Source organism: Stegodyphus dumicola, chromosome 4 (genome assembly GCF_044657685.1).
Source record: "Stegodyphus dumicola isolate Sdum_Otavi_A_Nest chromosome 4, ASM4465768v1".
NCBI lineage: Eukaryota > Metazoa > Arthropoda > Arachnida > Araneae > Eresidae > Stegodyphus > Stegodyphus dumicola.
The window spans coordinates 8,048,840-8,062,953 of record NC_140771.1 but is presented as its reverse complement, the minus strand read 5'-3'; the positions used below and the strand labels follow the sequence as shown (position 1 = coordinate 8,062,953).

Genomic DNA, 14,114 nt, shown 5'->3' with positions numbered 1-14,114 from the left:
TTGTGATGAAATTACTGTTTTGCGAGTAATCAAATAGTCATGCTTCATTTAGCATGTTCACATCATGCTAAATGAAGTGAACAAAGTGCATAATTTTCAGGGCAGGGAAATAGGGACAATTGTAGGGATTCAGAGAAGAAACCATGTTTTTGTATCTTCCAGGTGTCATGGACCTCTTAGGGAAGTCGTGGTTATTACTTTAACGCTGTTTATTTTATTAATTAGTGTAAAATTTTCGTATTCTGTCGATTTCTGTTTATCGATAAGATGGGTAATGTATTGTAAATCTTTGACGTTAATGTGAAAAAACGAAGGAAATCATGTCATCAAAACCAACAGTAACACTGTTAAATTTCTTTGTGTTCAATTCATCATACTCTGATCGTGAAGATGATGTGAGTATAAATGAATGTGTGAGAATTCATTCCACGGAATCAATAGTATGGCCTAAATGCATATATGTTTAAGAAATTTTCTTATAATGATGTTGTATGGAAAGTCTTGATAATAGTAGATTTTTTAATCGCGCTACGAATGTTTTAATTTAATCTAATTGCTATAAATATTGTATATCAAGCATATATGTAAGAATTGTTTAAAGTTTGTAGCAAAATTACAAAGAGTAATATTCAATAAATTTTGTAATTTATTTACAAATTTAAATAGTGTATGTTATCTACTTTTAGCAATAAGTCCTTGAAATTTCTTTTCCAGATATAAGTTATTACAGATTATGTCATTAATTTTTTTATTTTAAAATTTGATGTGGAAAATTAATGTCGGAATTTTTATAGAAATATCATTGCTTCAGATTTATATTTATTTGACGTAATTAATATAAAACTAATATTTATGTTATTTGATTTCGATTGATAATTTAAAGGAAAATTCTTGAGTAGTATATCTGTTACTGAAACTGAAAATTTAATGGATAAAATAAAGCTTTTAGTTGTGATTTGAAGAGAGAGAAGTATCATATTTTAATTTGATAATGTGTAACATCGAAATTTGTCAGAAGATTTAAATAATTGAAATTGTTTGTACATGTGGAGCACAAAATTCATCAGTTTAAAGTGAATTTAAAACTCTTTTGTATAAAAAAATCATCTCTTGAATTTCAGTAATATAATAGAACTCTAGATCAATTGTTTATCATATTAAAAGGGTGACATTTTTGAAAGAAAAATCATCAATTACAAATCAAAACAAGGAATTCAAACAAAATACTTTTAATACATTTAAATAGTGCATGATTAAGAACTAATAGTTTACTGAAATATTTGTTTTCATGTTGTCATCAAATTTATTGTAATTAATGGAAGCTATCTGCAATCTATGCTGCACGATAAATGATGAACCTGTTACACATATACACATTTTATATCTGTATGTAATATAAATATACTATGTCTATACTAGTAATGTCTGTATGTAATGTAATGTACATTTTATATCTTAAAAAGGAATTTGTTAATTTAAACTAAATAAATCCAATTATATCCGTAATTTTTTATGGTTAGATCTGTTTGCCATGGTACCCCTTGGTATGTTTGCACATACATACGTTCATACATACATACATGAATTTATGAATCTGGTTCTCATAACAGAAAAGTACTGAAATTTTATGTTGGTCACTTAGTAGCTAAATGGATCACATGTAAAGAATATTGGCAGCTTTGCCTTAAGTTTGGTTTTCATCTATGTCTTATTCAATCATAAATTCATGATTTTATTCCTCTAAGTAGGAAATCGTTTAGATCAAGTATTTTTGTTGTGAAATATTCTGTATAATGGTATTTATTAATGCAAATAGCTCAAGTGCATTAATTGCAATAAATTAATATAAAATTTATATTGTTTTAAAGAAAGTAATATCTTAGTTTATCTCTTATTTATGATAAATGTAAAGCTTTGACTTAATTTATAAATTTTAAGCAGTTATTTGTCATTCAAATATTCATAAAATATAAAATTGTAATTTTTTTTTTTTTTTTTTTTCAATAGCAAGCTAGTAAAGTATTGTACTATTTCCCTGCTGAGACCGATTTGAATACTAAAATTCGTAGTGTTGGCTTATGTGAAGCTGTGATAAAATTTACTGAGTAAGTAAATAATTATTTTATGTTTTATGTAGAACTTTAAATCTTGGAATAAAATGTTGGGCAATATTTTAATTTCTACATAAGGAGAAAATAACATTTTTCATGCATAGAAATTGAAAATTTTCTCCTGAGACTTATGCAGAAAAATAACTATGTCAAATTTATACAAAAAGCTAAAAATTGCAGTAAAAATATAGTTACGGGTGCCCTTGGTGAAAATTGGCAATTTTTTATGGTACATGGATATCGAGTTTGTGCAATTCTTTGACTTGTTATTTTGGCTTTGTGTAGCGGCGATTTTTGCGCCAAAAATTGCCGCTACACAAAATAACAAGTTAAAGAATTGCATGAACTCGGTATCCATGTGCACATCAACCTATTTTCACTTAAAAAGAAATCGAAGAAATGCACAAACTTGGCACTGTGCTCTCCCTTGACTTTTTTCATGTACGCATTGACCTATTTTCACTTAAAAAAACATCAGAGAATTGTACAAACTTGGCATTGCGCACTCCCCTGATTTTCTCCATGTACATTTCGATCTATTTTCGCTTAAAAAGTCAAAGGAGCACACAATTCTGCAGTAGAGCCAAACAAAAAATACAGAATCTCAATAAACTACATTTTAAATCAGACAATAAAATAACATAAAGGAAATACATCTTATGCATATAAGCACTACACAAAGCAAATATCCACTTACCTCATTTAGAAATTTCTGAGTCCTTCAGTTTGTAGCACACAAAATTCCTTAACAGCATTAAAAAAAAAAAAAATTATCTGAACTAGAATCCGTACATCGTCGTCTTCACAAAAATAAAAGTAAAAAATATTTTCTGACATTCAACCATACGCATTTCCTTCCTACATACAGGAGACTTATAATGGCTATTAAGTAAACCTTTCATTTACACACCAGTCAATTAATGCACTTTTCTCCTTTCATTCCAAATCGTACAGAAACTTCAAGTTAATCTTACCACATTCAGCCGTTCTACTGTCTAAACCACAAAACAAGCAGTGTACTTCCTAATCAACACACACCACAAGTCCTTACAAATCCTTTTCCCGTCATTCAAAATTTATGGCAATCACGTAGCCGAGTACGTCATAATAGAGTTTCCAGGTACTTTTCCGTTTTGCCGGCGCAAATGATAAAGTCGCCAATAATGATACAAGTGATGCCAAATGGAATATCTTCGCTGGTAACCTTTTACGCCTCATTTCCAAAACAAGTTGCAGCCATTTCTTACCATATTGATTGTTTCTTTCAATACTGGCATAGAATTACATAGAATATTTACAAAGATAATTAAATTTTATGCTCTAAGACTATTCACAGTAATTAATTCAATTAGGATGCAATCACACCGCTCACCCGAAGGTGAAAATATAGAAAAGGCAAAATCAAGGGTTAAATTCATCAATTCTAATGAGAATGCACTATCGAAGTAAAGCACTGAAATTTTACATAATTTCTGAGTAAGCTATTCGTACAAATTGAAATAATTCTTGCATTTAAACTTGTATTCCAAATTAAAATTTAACTTGAAATTAATGTAGATAATTACTGAGAGAATTATATTTTTGTAATGTAGTTTACGTGAGATGAGATCACTTGGCGTCACATGATACAAACCGGCGAATCAGGATAGCTTAGTAAATTCTTATATTAATGTCTTTTTACAAATTTATTGGCTTTTTACAAAATTTTAAACCATATTAAAATGTTTATGCCTTCAAATAAAAAATTCTTTGAACTAACATTTGTTAACAATTTTATGTGTATACCAAAGGCGTAGCTAGGGTTTTCAGTGCCCGGAGACAACTGAAGATTTTGCGCCCCTTTCCCTGTGCCAAGAACGGAAAAATTTCATTCTAAAATTTCGTAACATCAATTTGGTGCCTCCTGAATGCTGTGCCCGGGGACAGATGTCCTGTCTTGCCCCACCCTAGCTACGCCACTGGTGTATACTGTATGTTGTCGCCAACAAAGTCTGCTTGGCGAGATTTGCGCCGGCGAAGCGAAAAATACCAGTTTCCATCACATTCAACTAATCAGGTTATTATAAACGAAACACCTTCGTGATAATACACAAGGGGCACCTTTCAATCTACTTTAACCACAATTGTTTTGTAATTTTCTAATGTAAAGTGCTAATACTTTAAATTATGAATGAAGAAAGGCTGTGAAACATTTTCGGTACTTTCTGGTTATCTGCAACCCCAACAAAAGTTGCAAACTCACTGGCAGCCGAGTTTTCACCAAACTAATGTGCAAAAGGCAACAGCCATTTTCAAAGTCAGATAATCAGAAAATATAAAATTTTTTCTTCTTATTTAAGAATCTTATACCATATACAGTAAGACCCCGCTTAACATTGTTTCGTTTAGCACTATTTCGATTTAACGCTCTTTTATCTGAATTGTGGGATTCTCCAAAATTGCATGCAGCGTTAGGCTTCCCGATATCTGAAGCAGTTTATTTGTGTTTCTTCTTTCCTGCGATGTTATACGAACGTATTTTTATTGTTTCAAACATTTGTTGATGTTTCTGTAAGTATAAATTTATATAATATAACGATTGATATAGTGACAAATATTATGATTTTTAGATTTTATCATAAGTGATAATAAGAAACATAAAATTAAAGCAAAAAAAGCATTTCACTAGAAACTAAAATGCAAGTGATTAGAAGATTAGATACTGGTGAATGTCAATCTCAAATTGGTGCTACATTGAATTTGGCAACTTCAACAATGGTGCACTTTTGATCGGTCACAGGAAAGCAACAAAACAAGATAGAAATGCGAGATCTTCACCAAACAAAAGAAAGCCTTCTAATGTTTCATACCTATTTGGTGCAGTTCGATGTGGACTTCACATGTTGCCCTACAAACATGTAAACGATACTCAAGTTCTTTCGAACTGTTGTCTTGCTTAGGTGTAATTCTCGAGTACACACACGCACTGGATGTTTAGGGCTTTTTAGGTAACTCTTCCGTATAGCCTCTACAGACTTATCACTGACCAATGGCCTCCCAGAAGGGGGTTTGTGCAACAAACTGCTGGTATCCTTCAACTGCTTTTTCCACTGATTAATGTTATTCTTATGTGGTGGTGGTTCGTTGTACACACAACGATATTCATGTTATACTTTGGTCATACATTCAAATTTGGTAAGCCACAGAGCACACTGAACTTTCCTGGCTGGGAATCTGGGCTGGCATGGACGTGGGTAGACTGATCTGCTGCTTCGCAGTTCGCGGTGTTGCTTCATCATCTGTGTGCGCATACACTTGCACATCATACTGTGGAAATTTGGAGAGTTTTCCTTTTGTTTGCTGAAGATTTCACATTTCTATCTTGTTTTGTTGCTTTCCTGTGACCAATCAAAAGTGCACCATGACTTTATGGATGCACTATATTACTTTATATAGTTATTCCTGTTCATGACCATATACATCTCCTCAAAAGGTCTGTAATTATGATTTGTTAAACCTCACACCATCTCACCAGTCATCCATAACACAATTTTAATGCTGTCTGGCATATGTTTCTCTGATAAGTTGTTTGACAGTTTTATGCCTTATTAACAGCGTAACAGTAAGTACTAACCCTTCTGAGTACTGTGTACTGATGATTTGAATCAGAGTAGTGTTGAACTGCAATGTGAGTAAGTTTAAAGTTTGTCTTTGTTGCATAATTACTCAATTCAGGTAGTCGTTAGTGGTATCACTTCTGTGCTTACACTGTTCACATTCCGCTGATTTCTATGTAAAATTTAAGTACTCTCAGCTCCCAATTTATTGGAGTGATATTGGGAATTATGTCTACAGTTAACTCAAAGTCATAATTAATCTGAGCTGTGGTGTAGCTAGAGCTTTTGCTATCTGATCAATATCATGGCTTGTTGCCTAAGGTAGATCGAAATCACATGTTGGGAAATAAATTTAAGTTCTTTGTTTATTTTTGAAGCAAAACTTTAATTCGAACATTTTAAAACTCTATTATTATTTTGTTTGTTCATATGTTTACGAAACCATTGATGACATTGTAGACCTACTTCATCACTGTGGGGCCTGTTATTCAAACAGTGTACAAAGAGTTCTTGAACATAAAATATTTTTTGTAGGTCTTAAATAATTCTTAAATGATATTTTATCTAGAAAATTCTTCTCATAACTAGCAACACTGGAAATCATGAGGAAAGTGTGTTGTAGAATTACAATATTTGAGTCCTAAATTCTGCGACTCCGTGCGGCCATATGAGCCCTGGCGCTGCTTCTGGGTTTATGTAAATAACAAATCAGTTATTTTTTATTCAAATAGCCCTAAATGTAATTGTTCTGTGAGTATCATCAACAAAATCTATTTGTAGCATATGGAAAGAAATTTTTGGTAAATTTTTCCTTGTCATCATTATTTAGTACATTTGACTGAAAAATATAATCATCGATAAGTGTAATGTTAACATGAAAGGTTACCATACTCCTTTATTATTCAATTACTACCATAAAAAAATTGTTTAGGCATCGCTACATTATTCAAGTTTTCATGTTTTGATAAACATGCAGGGATGAAAGGAAAGTATAATAAATAATGATTCGCCAGGTTGGCATCAGATCAACGATGTATCTATGGGGAATGTTTCGGTTTGAGATATGTGCCAAAAAGCAGATATGCAGCAACGGAGCCAAATCACTGATCATACAAATTTATGTTAAAATGTTTGTTTCTTCAATAACAAAGTATTTTATTTAGTGTCGAAGTGAAATTAAGAATCGGGACTTTCCAGATGTTATATTATTTATGGGGGGTGGAATCAAATGCACATGCATAAAGCCTAGGAGAAAAACGATGTTGGTGGTTTTGAGGTCCAGATTTTTAGATCATTCCGGATAATGGACATCCAGATTTCGGACTTTGTACTGTAGCAGTATATTACAACTGCTATTTCTTCATAATTCCTCAGATGCTTGCTAGTAACTAGCATGAGAATCATTTAGATGTATTAAGGGCAACAAAGTGATCTGATATCGAAAATTATTAACTTTTGTAATTACCTTGTTAACAAGTAAAACTATTTTATATCTGTACATTCTAGATTATTTGTAATTTAATTTTGAAATGTGTCTAAAAATGATTGAATATCCTGTATTTTGTTTCTTTAATTTTGTATTTTTTAAATTGTAGTCTCAGCTGCTTAATTTAAAGAATCTAGTGATATGGTATATAACATGGGTGAGCAAACTTCTTATCAGTATGAGCCACATGTTGGAATTTAGTAAACTTTGAGAGCCGCAACTAGATTTCCCAAAAGCCACAGGTCCATATTTACATAATTTTAAAAGTAGTAAAACAAGTATTGAATATCAATATACAAAATTTAATGTAATCTAATAACTTATATATATTTATTTGCTGCAGTTTACTATAATTAGTAAAAATGAAATACGTTTAGAACAGCTTGCTTAAATTTGTCTTATAAGCATTTTCTTGTATCTTAAAGACTAGTTGCCAAATCCTAAAAGTTAAATGTTACAATTTGAAATAATAAAACTATTCTTAACATTTCCTTATTAATCTTAGAAATTTCTTTATAGTGAAGTGGTGTTTCGTGGTCTAAAGCCTTTCTAGTTTTTTCATGAATTTGATCAGTTATACCTAATGATTCTAAGTCCCTTGGAAATTCTATCTTAGGAAAGTTCAAGAGCCACAACTAGATTTTCCAAAAGCCACAGGTTCATATTTACATCATTTTAAAAGTAGTAAAACAAATTTCAAATGGAAAGAAATCTTTGATTCTAAAGAGTCATTCAGTGACAGTTTGCCTTAAGCATCTAATGATGGATTAAAAAAAAACAGTTTTGTGATAACTTTGTTTGATCGTATTCAAAACTGTATGTATGTGAGTGTGTACACAAACATATATATGTACATAAAATGCTTACATATATACATTTCTGAATCCAGTCCCCTGATAGTGGAGTATCAAAAAGTCTATTTAAGAGTTTTTGTAGCAGTTGTTATAGGTATTTAAATTGTACTTGCTTTATATTTATAAAGCAGTAACCAAATATTGTTTTATAAAGCAATATCTTCCAATATTGCCCGCAATTTTTAAATGATGAATGCAGGATAAGATTTGTGGCTGGCATGCTTCTGCGATTGCTTTTAATGTGGCATTAGGAGCATTTTCTCTAAGGGTTTTTGCCACGTGATCTCCACAAAGGAAAGACTCATAATGATGCAGAACCTCACCTCCTTGATTTTATTCTGCCACGTAGTGGAACACTAGTCTTTCATCATTTTGTGTAAGAATGACTTTTGTTGGGTCAGCAAAATGAAATTTATGGCTTAGTAAAATGTCTCTAACCTATCTTTCAAGAGTTTTGTACCACTCCATGTTTCAAAGTTCACCACTTACCAAAACTGCTTTTAGGTAAATAAACAAATAAGTAAATAATCATTAATTTTTTTTTTTTTTGAATTTTAACATATGTCTTATTTATTTGTAAATTATCTAACATGCCTTGTTATGCTTTAAAAATTCAGTAATAAAATACTATTATATTGACAGATTAATAACCCATGAAAATATAATGGCAAATAAAAAGTACTGTTTAAAAAGCATAATCTAATGTTTTTGCCCAAAGGAGCATTAGCTCAGAACATATTAGTTTCAAAACGAGGTTTTGTATCGAATCACTGTAAAAGGTTGAATCGCTTTTCAAATTATTGTCACCAAATATATAATTTTTAAAGATATTAAATAAAGGAGAATGTGCATGAATGTAGGTATGTTTCTCGCATTGTGAAAAAGTGATGGTACCTAGAGCCATCAGATTTTGAATAATGTAATCCTCCACCTGAACATGGGCACCTGGAAGCCCAAATTTTAAATTTGTTTTAGTATCTATTTCACATTTTGTAAAACTTTTAATAAATATTCGTTTAAAAAATTCAATGATTGCAAAGCGAGCAGTGGCAGTACTGTACAGAAAAAAAAAAAAAAAAAAAAAAAAAAAAAAAAAAAAATCTTTTGCGCACGAGACTGTCTATAGGAAATTCTAAAGATGTACTGTTTTTAAATATTTTGGGGTACTGCTAATGAATTGAATTTTATGTTATTTAAGTGCGAAGAACATGATATTTAATAAGTAAACACATAAAATGTTAAAAAAACACCCCTTTGGCTGTAATGTAAGCCTAAGTAAAAAAGCCTTCAGATTTTTTATTATTTTTTTTACTTTAACTTTTTTAAAGATGCATGCATATTTTCTCTTTCAAAAACGTCTCTATTTTTTTCACTTAGAAATAATGACATTTAATAAAGCATCTAGGGAGAAAACAAGTGCCATTTATTCCCATCATGACTGACAGATATTGTGCATATTTGGGAAGCAAGAATAGTCATCTCCGTTACCAAAATTCCACAAAGGGGTTTAAAATAGAAACAAAATTGTCACCTTCGTGAACTCGGCAAATACAGAAAGTCGCTTAAATACAAATCTGTGCGGTGTTGCATGGTTCTGCAGTATCTTATATTTTGCCATTTTACAAACCCTGCAATCTTCAAATATTTTGCCAAAGTGTACCAGGATAATCAATCTTATAATTTTGATACATCTTTATATCGTGATAATATTTTCACCCCCCCCACACACAAAATGCTAGAGGGATAGCAGCTACTTTTTATCCTTCCTTTCCAAAATTAAACTGGTTTATTGAGGATCAGAGTTTTAGAAAACCAAAGTGAGGATCATACGAGTGTGTTGTGACATCACACTTAACAATTATTGGTGCTAAATTGCACTATTTAGCAACAGATTTTATTTGTTCAAAATAAATGAAAGAAAAAGAAGAGTGCCCAGGTATTTTATAGATTAAAGGCAGTTTTATGAAGGAATTAAAGTATTTCTTTATTTTAATTTAGTAGAGCATTTAATTTTTTTGTTACCCTCATTTATTTATTTATTTATATGGATATTATTAGATGTTTCTTCTTTCTTTTCTCAAATGTAATTTATCTTTATGCAGAACATTTGGAACAACTTCCTGTGAAGCACTTCACACACAGAAAACAAAGCAAGTCTTTATAGAACCTGAATCTGGATTTTGGATGGTCATGGTATAGTTAAATTTATGACATTTTGTTCGGAACTTGTATGTTAATCTTTCTAAAAAATGTTTCATTATTCTTGTTTCATCAGTTTAGAAATGTGATAATAATAAATTATGCATAAAATTTTAGTGATTATGCATTTATGTTTCATTAACAACTTTGTGAGTGTTTATGAGAGAGAGAGAGAGGTAATTCGAATAAGTAAGTCAAAAGTAAGATTAAGTAAAATTTCATTCCGGTACTACCATTGCTTTAATATAAAACTGTTAATTTCAGAGGCGTCGGTGAATGAAGATCTTTAAGTTAATTTATCTTCTTCAAGGATAAAATTAAAGTATTCGTGATACTAGGGACATAATGCATTCATAACTTGACCTCCTTAAAGTTGATAGTTTTTCTATAATTCCAACAAGGGGATTATTGTAAAAATATCCTTACAGCAAGCCATAAATATTGAATATGAATAAATTCCAAAATAATGTCTCTTGCAAAACAAAAAATAGCGATTAGTTCATGTTCAGCTCTTAGTATATGTTGTATCTTAATTTCACAGCAATTAAATGAACATTTCATTATATATTTCTGCATACAGTACAAAGTCTGTAATCTGGACGTCCATTATCCAGAATCCGGACCTCAAAGCCACAAACTTGCGCATGCACGTAATGCGTTTACGCATGCGTGTTTAATGCACACATCCGCTACGCATGCGCGTAAAGCATTTACCCATGCACGCTTCTGATAAAGAAAGTGACAGAGAAATTATTGTAAACGAAAAACTTTCGACTGACAAGTTAGTCGGTATTCTCGACACAGCAATTACAGGACTTGAACAGTGGAACTTTGTAACTGAACAAGAAATTATGTTTGTTTATAGAATTAAAGAGAAAGTATTAGCGCAAAAAGCAATTTACATTGAAATAAATTTGTAATAAAATAAACAAATAAATATTAAGCCTTTTCTTTTGTAAATTTTGATACCCTTTTGATCATAATTGCACGTTATTTCACACATTACGGTTTCATATTTTTAATTGTGTAATTTCTGCATGCCATCTTACCAGATTTAAATTGATGATCTATAATCCGGAAAAAATCCTAATCCGGAATCGCCGAAGTCCCGACGAGTCCGGATTACGGACTTTCTACTGTATTAAACTTCTAAAGGCTTCAAAAGGTTTATCTAATTCATTTAATCAATATATATTACTGTTGATTTTTGGGATACATATTTCTTTAATGGTTTTAAGATTTAAACTTCTTAAATTTATGCATTTATGTATATATATATATGTATGTTATAAATATTTTTGTATGTATGTTTATATAAAAACTTGACATGAAGAAGAAATGGTACAATTCCATTTCGGGGACCGTAAAAATACAGTGAAAATGCATGTGCAAAAGTGCCAAATCTAGCAAACTCGCCCATTAAACAACATGCCAAATATCGCGAACGCGCTGATTTCAGATTGCGCAAGTTTAAATAGTTCTATATTTGTAAGTTGCCATTGAAATACTCGTTTAATTTTTTAATACTCTTTTTGATAACGCTATGGATTTTACAATTTGGGAATTACCCAGTGACGAAAAGTCTGCAATAGATTTTTTTCAAAAAAAGATAAATAATAAATGATAAAAAATTATGTTTTCATGATAAAAAATTATGTTTGCACAATCATGAGATGAAATTATGCTTTAGCGATAACTTGGTAGCGAAATGGCGGTGCAGGAAAGAAGCCTGTAATGAGAAGAAAGGATTAAGAAGTCAAAATTGGTTTGAAGGATCGAAAATTCCCTTCCTTACAGCCATTAGGTTCTTCTATTTTTGGTGTCAGAAAATGACATCTGTTGAATTTTGTGAACTTCATCTGACAACTTCATTTTTCAACAAGATGAGGCACCCCCTCACTGGTGTCGCCAAGTGCGTGATTATCTGAATGAAACTCTACCAAACCGTTAGACTGGTCGTCAAGGAGCTGGCAACTTAGCATGTCTCAGCTGTCCTCCACAGGCACCAGATTTGCCTCCACAGGCACCGGACACCCTGTGACTTCTTCCTGTGGGGTTTCATTAAAGACAACGTTTATGTACCACCACTTCCACAGAACGTGGAAGAGGTGAAGAACCGGATCCGTACTGTCATAACTTCAGTGACGACGGACATGCTTGCCCAAGTATGGGAGAAATTTGAGTATCGATGTGATATTGTTCATGTTGCTGATGGAGGACATATTGAACATCTGTAACCTGAACTTGGGAGGTTCGTACATATGTGTGTAAAGTTTCATATTTGTATGTCATACAGTTTAATAAATATGTGCATTCAAAATATGTATATTCTTTTTGAAACTTGCTGTATATTTAACCTTTTTTTTTTCATAAATTAAAGTAATGGAAAATTGTATTGTATGAAATTAGCCTTACATCTAAATTAAAATAATGATCTGAAATAGGTGTTTACTACTATGTTTCCATTCAGTTATATTTAGCTTTTTTTATATATATATAAATTATAATAATAAAAAATTGTATGATGTGAAATTAACCTTTCATCTAAATTAAAATAATAATCTGAAATAGTTATTTACTACAGTCAAAAGTCGTTAATCCGGACTCGTCGGGACTTCGTCGATTCCGGATTATCGATTTTTCCGTATTATAGATCATCAGTTTAAATCGCGTAAGATGGCATGCAGAAATTCTAAAATTAAAAATATGAAACCTTAATTTATGAAATAAAGAACAATTATGATCTAAAGGGTATCAAAATTTACAAAAAAAAAAAAAACAAAAAAAAAAAAAAAAAAAAAAAGCTTCATATTTATTTGTTTACTTTATTAAACATTTCTTTCAATGTAAGTTGTTTAAGTTGCTTCGTTTTATGTGATAATACTTTCTCTTTAATTCTATAAACAGACATAATTTTTTGTTCAGTTACAAAGTTCCGCTGTTCAAGTCCCGTTAATTGCTGTGTCGAGAATACCGACTAACCTGTCAATCGAAATTTTTTCGTTTTCACTAACCTCTCTGTCACATTCTTCATGTCTTTATCCATTTTTTGCAGCAATTCCACTTTTTGTTTGATGGACATCGAAACATACTTTCGTTTTGTACGATCCTTTGGGAGCTCCAGATTCGGAAATTCTATTTGACATAATCGAAAGTTCAAGTTTACTTTTATAGTATTGCTCTTACAGTCTGCAAAAAATAATAAGCCGGATCCAATTGGAAAATTAAGGAACAACTCATTCATCAACATTAACTGAAAAAGATAATTAGATAATTTTAGCTTATACCGTTCGTAATACATAACACGCGCACGCAAAAACGTATTCTGCGCTTGCGCACAGGCAAATGCGCAGTCGTAAGAGGCCTTACGCGCACGCGTAAACGCCTATGCGCATGTGTCAACGCGGCACATGCGCAGAAAGTTTTTAGCTTTGAGGTCCGGATTATAGATCATTCCGGATTATGGGTGTCCGAATTAACGACTTTTGACTGTATTATATTCCATTCGGTTATTTTTAGCCTTTTTTTATATAAATTATAATAATAAAACAATGTATTATATGAAATTAACTTTTCATTTAAATTAAAACCAATAATCTTAGTTATTTATTATTATGCTTCCTTACTTGTGTTAGGGTTGCCGTAATTATTTTTGGCAGCATTGAGTTCAAAGTAGTTTGGCGAATTTTTTACGGTCCTCGAAACGGAATTGTATTGAAGATGTTCATTCATATGCATACACATTTGCGATTTTTTTTACAAACTAAAAATGTGATTTTTTTAATAAACTAAACTAAATTATAAAATTAAAGAATCCTGGCAAATTAACAAATTAAATTATTTTAATTAAAAGGAGTAGAAAACTTGT

General features: G+C 31.2%; 1 protein-coding gene across 2 annotated transcripts in view; it reads left to right on the top strand.

Moving 5' to 3' along the window:
- Ccz1 (vacuolar fusion protein CCZ1) overlaps window positions 1-14,114 on the top strand; it is a 107,451-nt gene that overhangs the window by 33,717 nt on the left and 59,620 nt on the right. The window contains exons 1-3 of one of the 2 annotated variants that reach the window (XM_085814514.1): window positions 119-395; window positions 2,008-2,105; window positions 10,150-10,240. In XM_085814514.1, coding sequence (XP_085670640.1) covers window positions 321-395; window positions 2,008-2,105; window positions 10,150-10,240 — 264 coding nt within the window. In that variant the 5' untranslated portion in view covers window positions 119-320. Of the gene's footprint in view, window positions 1-118; window positions 396-2,007; window positions 2,106-10,149; window positions 10,241-14,114 lie in introns of those variants that run through there. The other variant, XM_085814515.1, reaches the window with a different exon arrangement.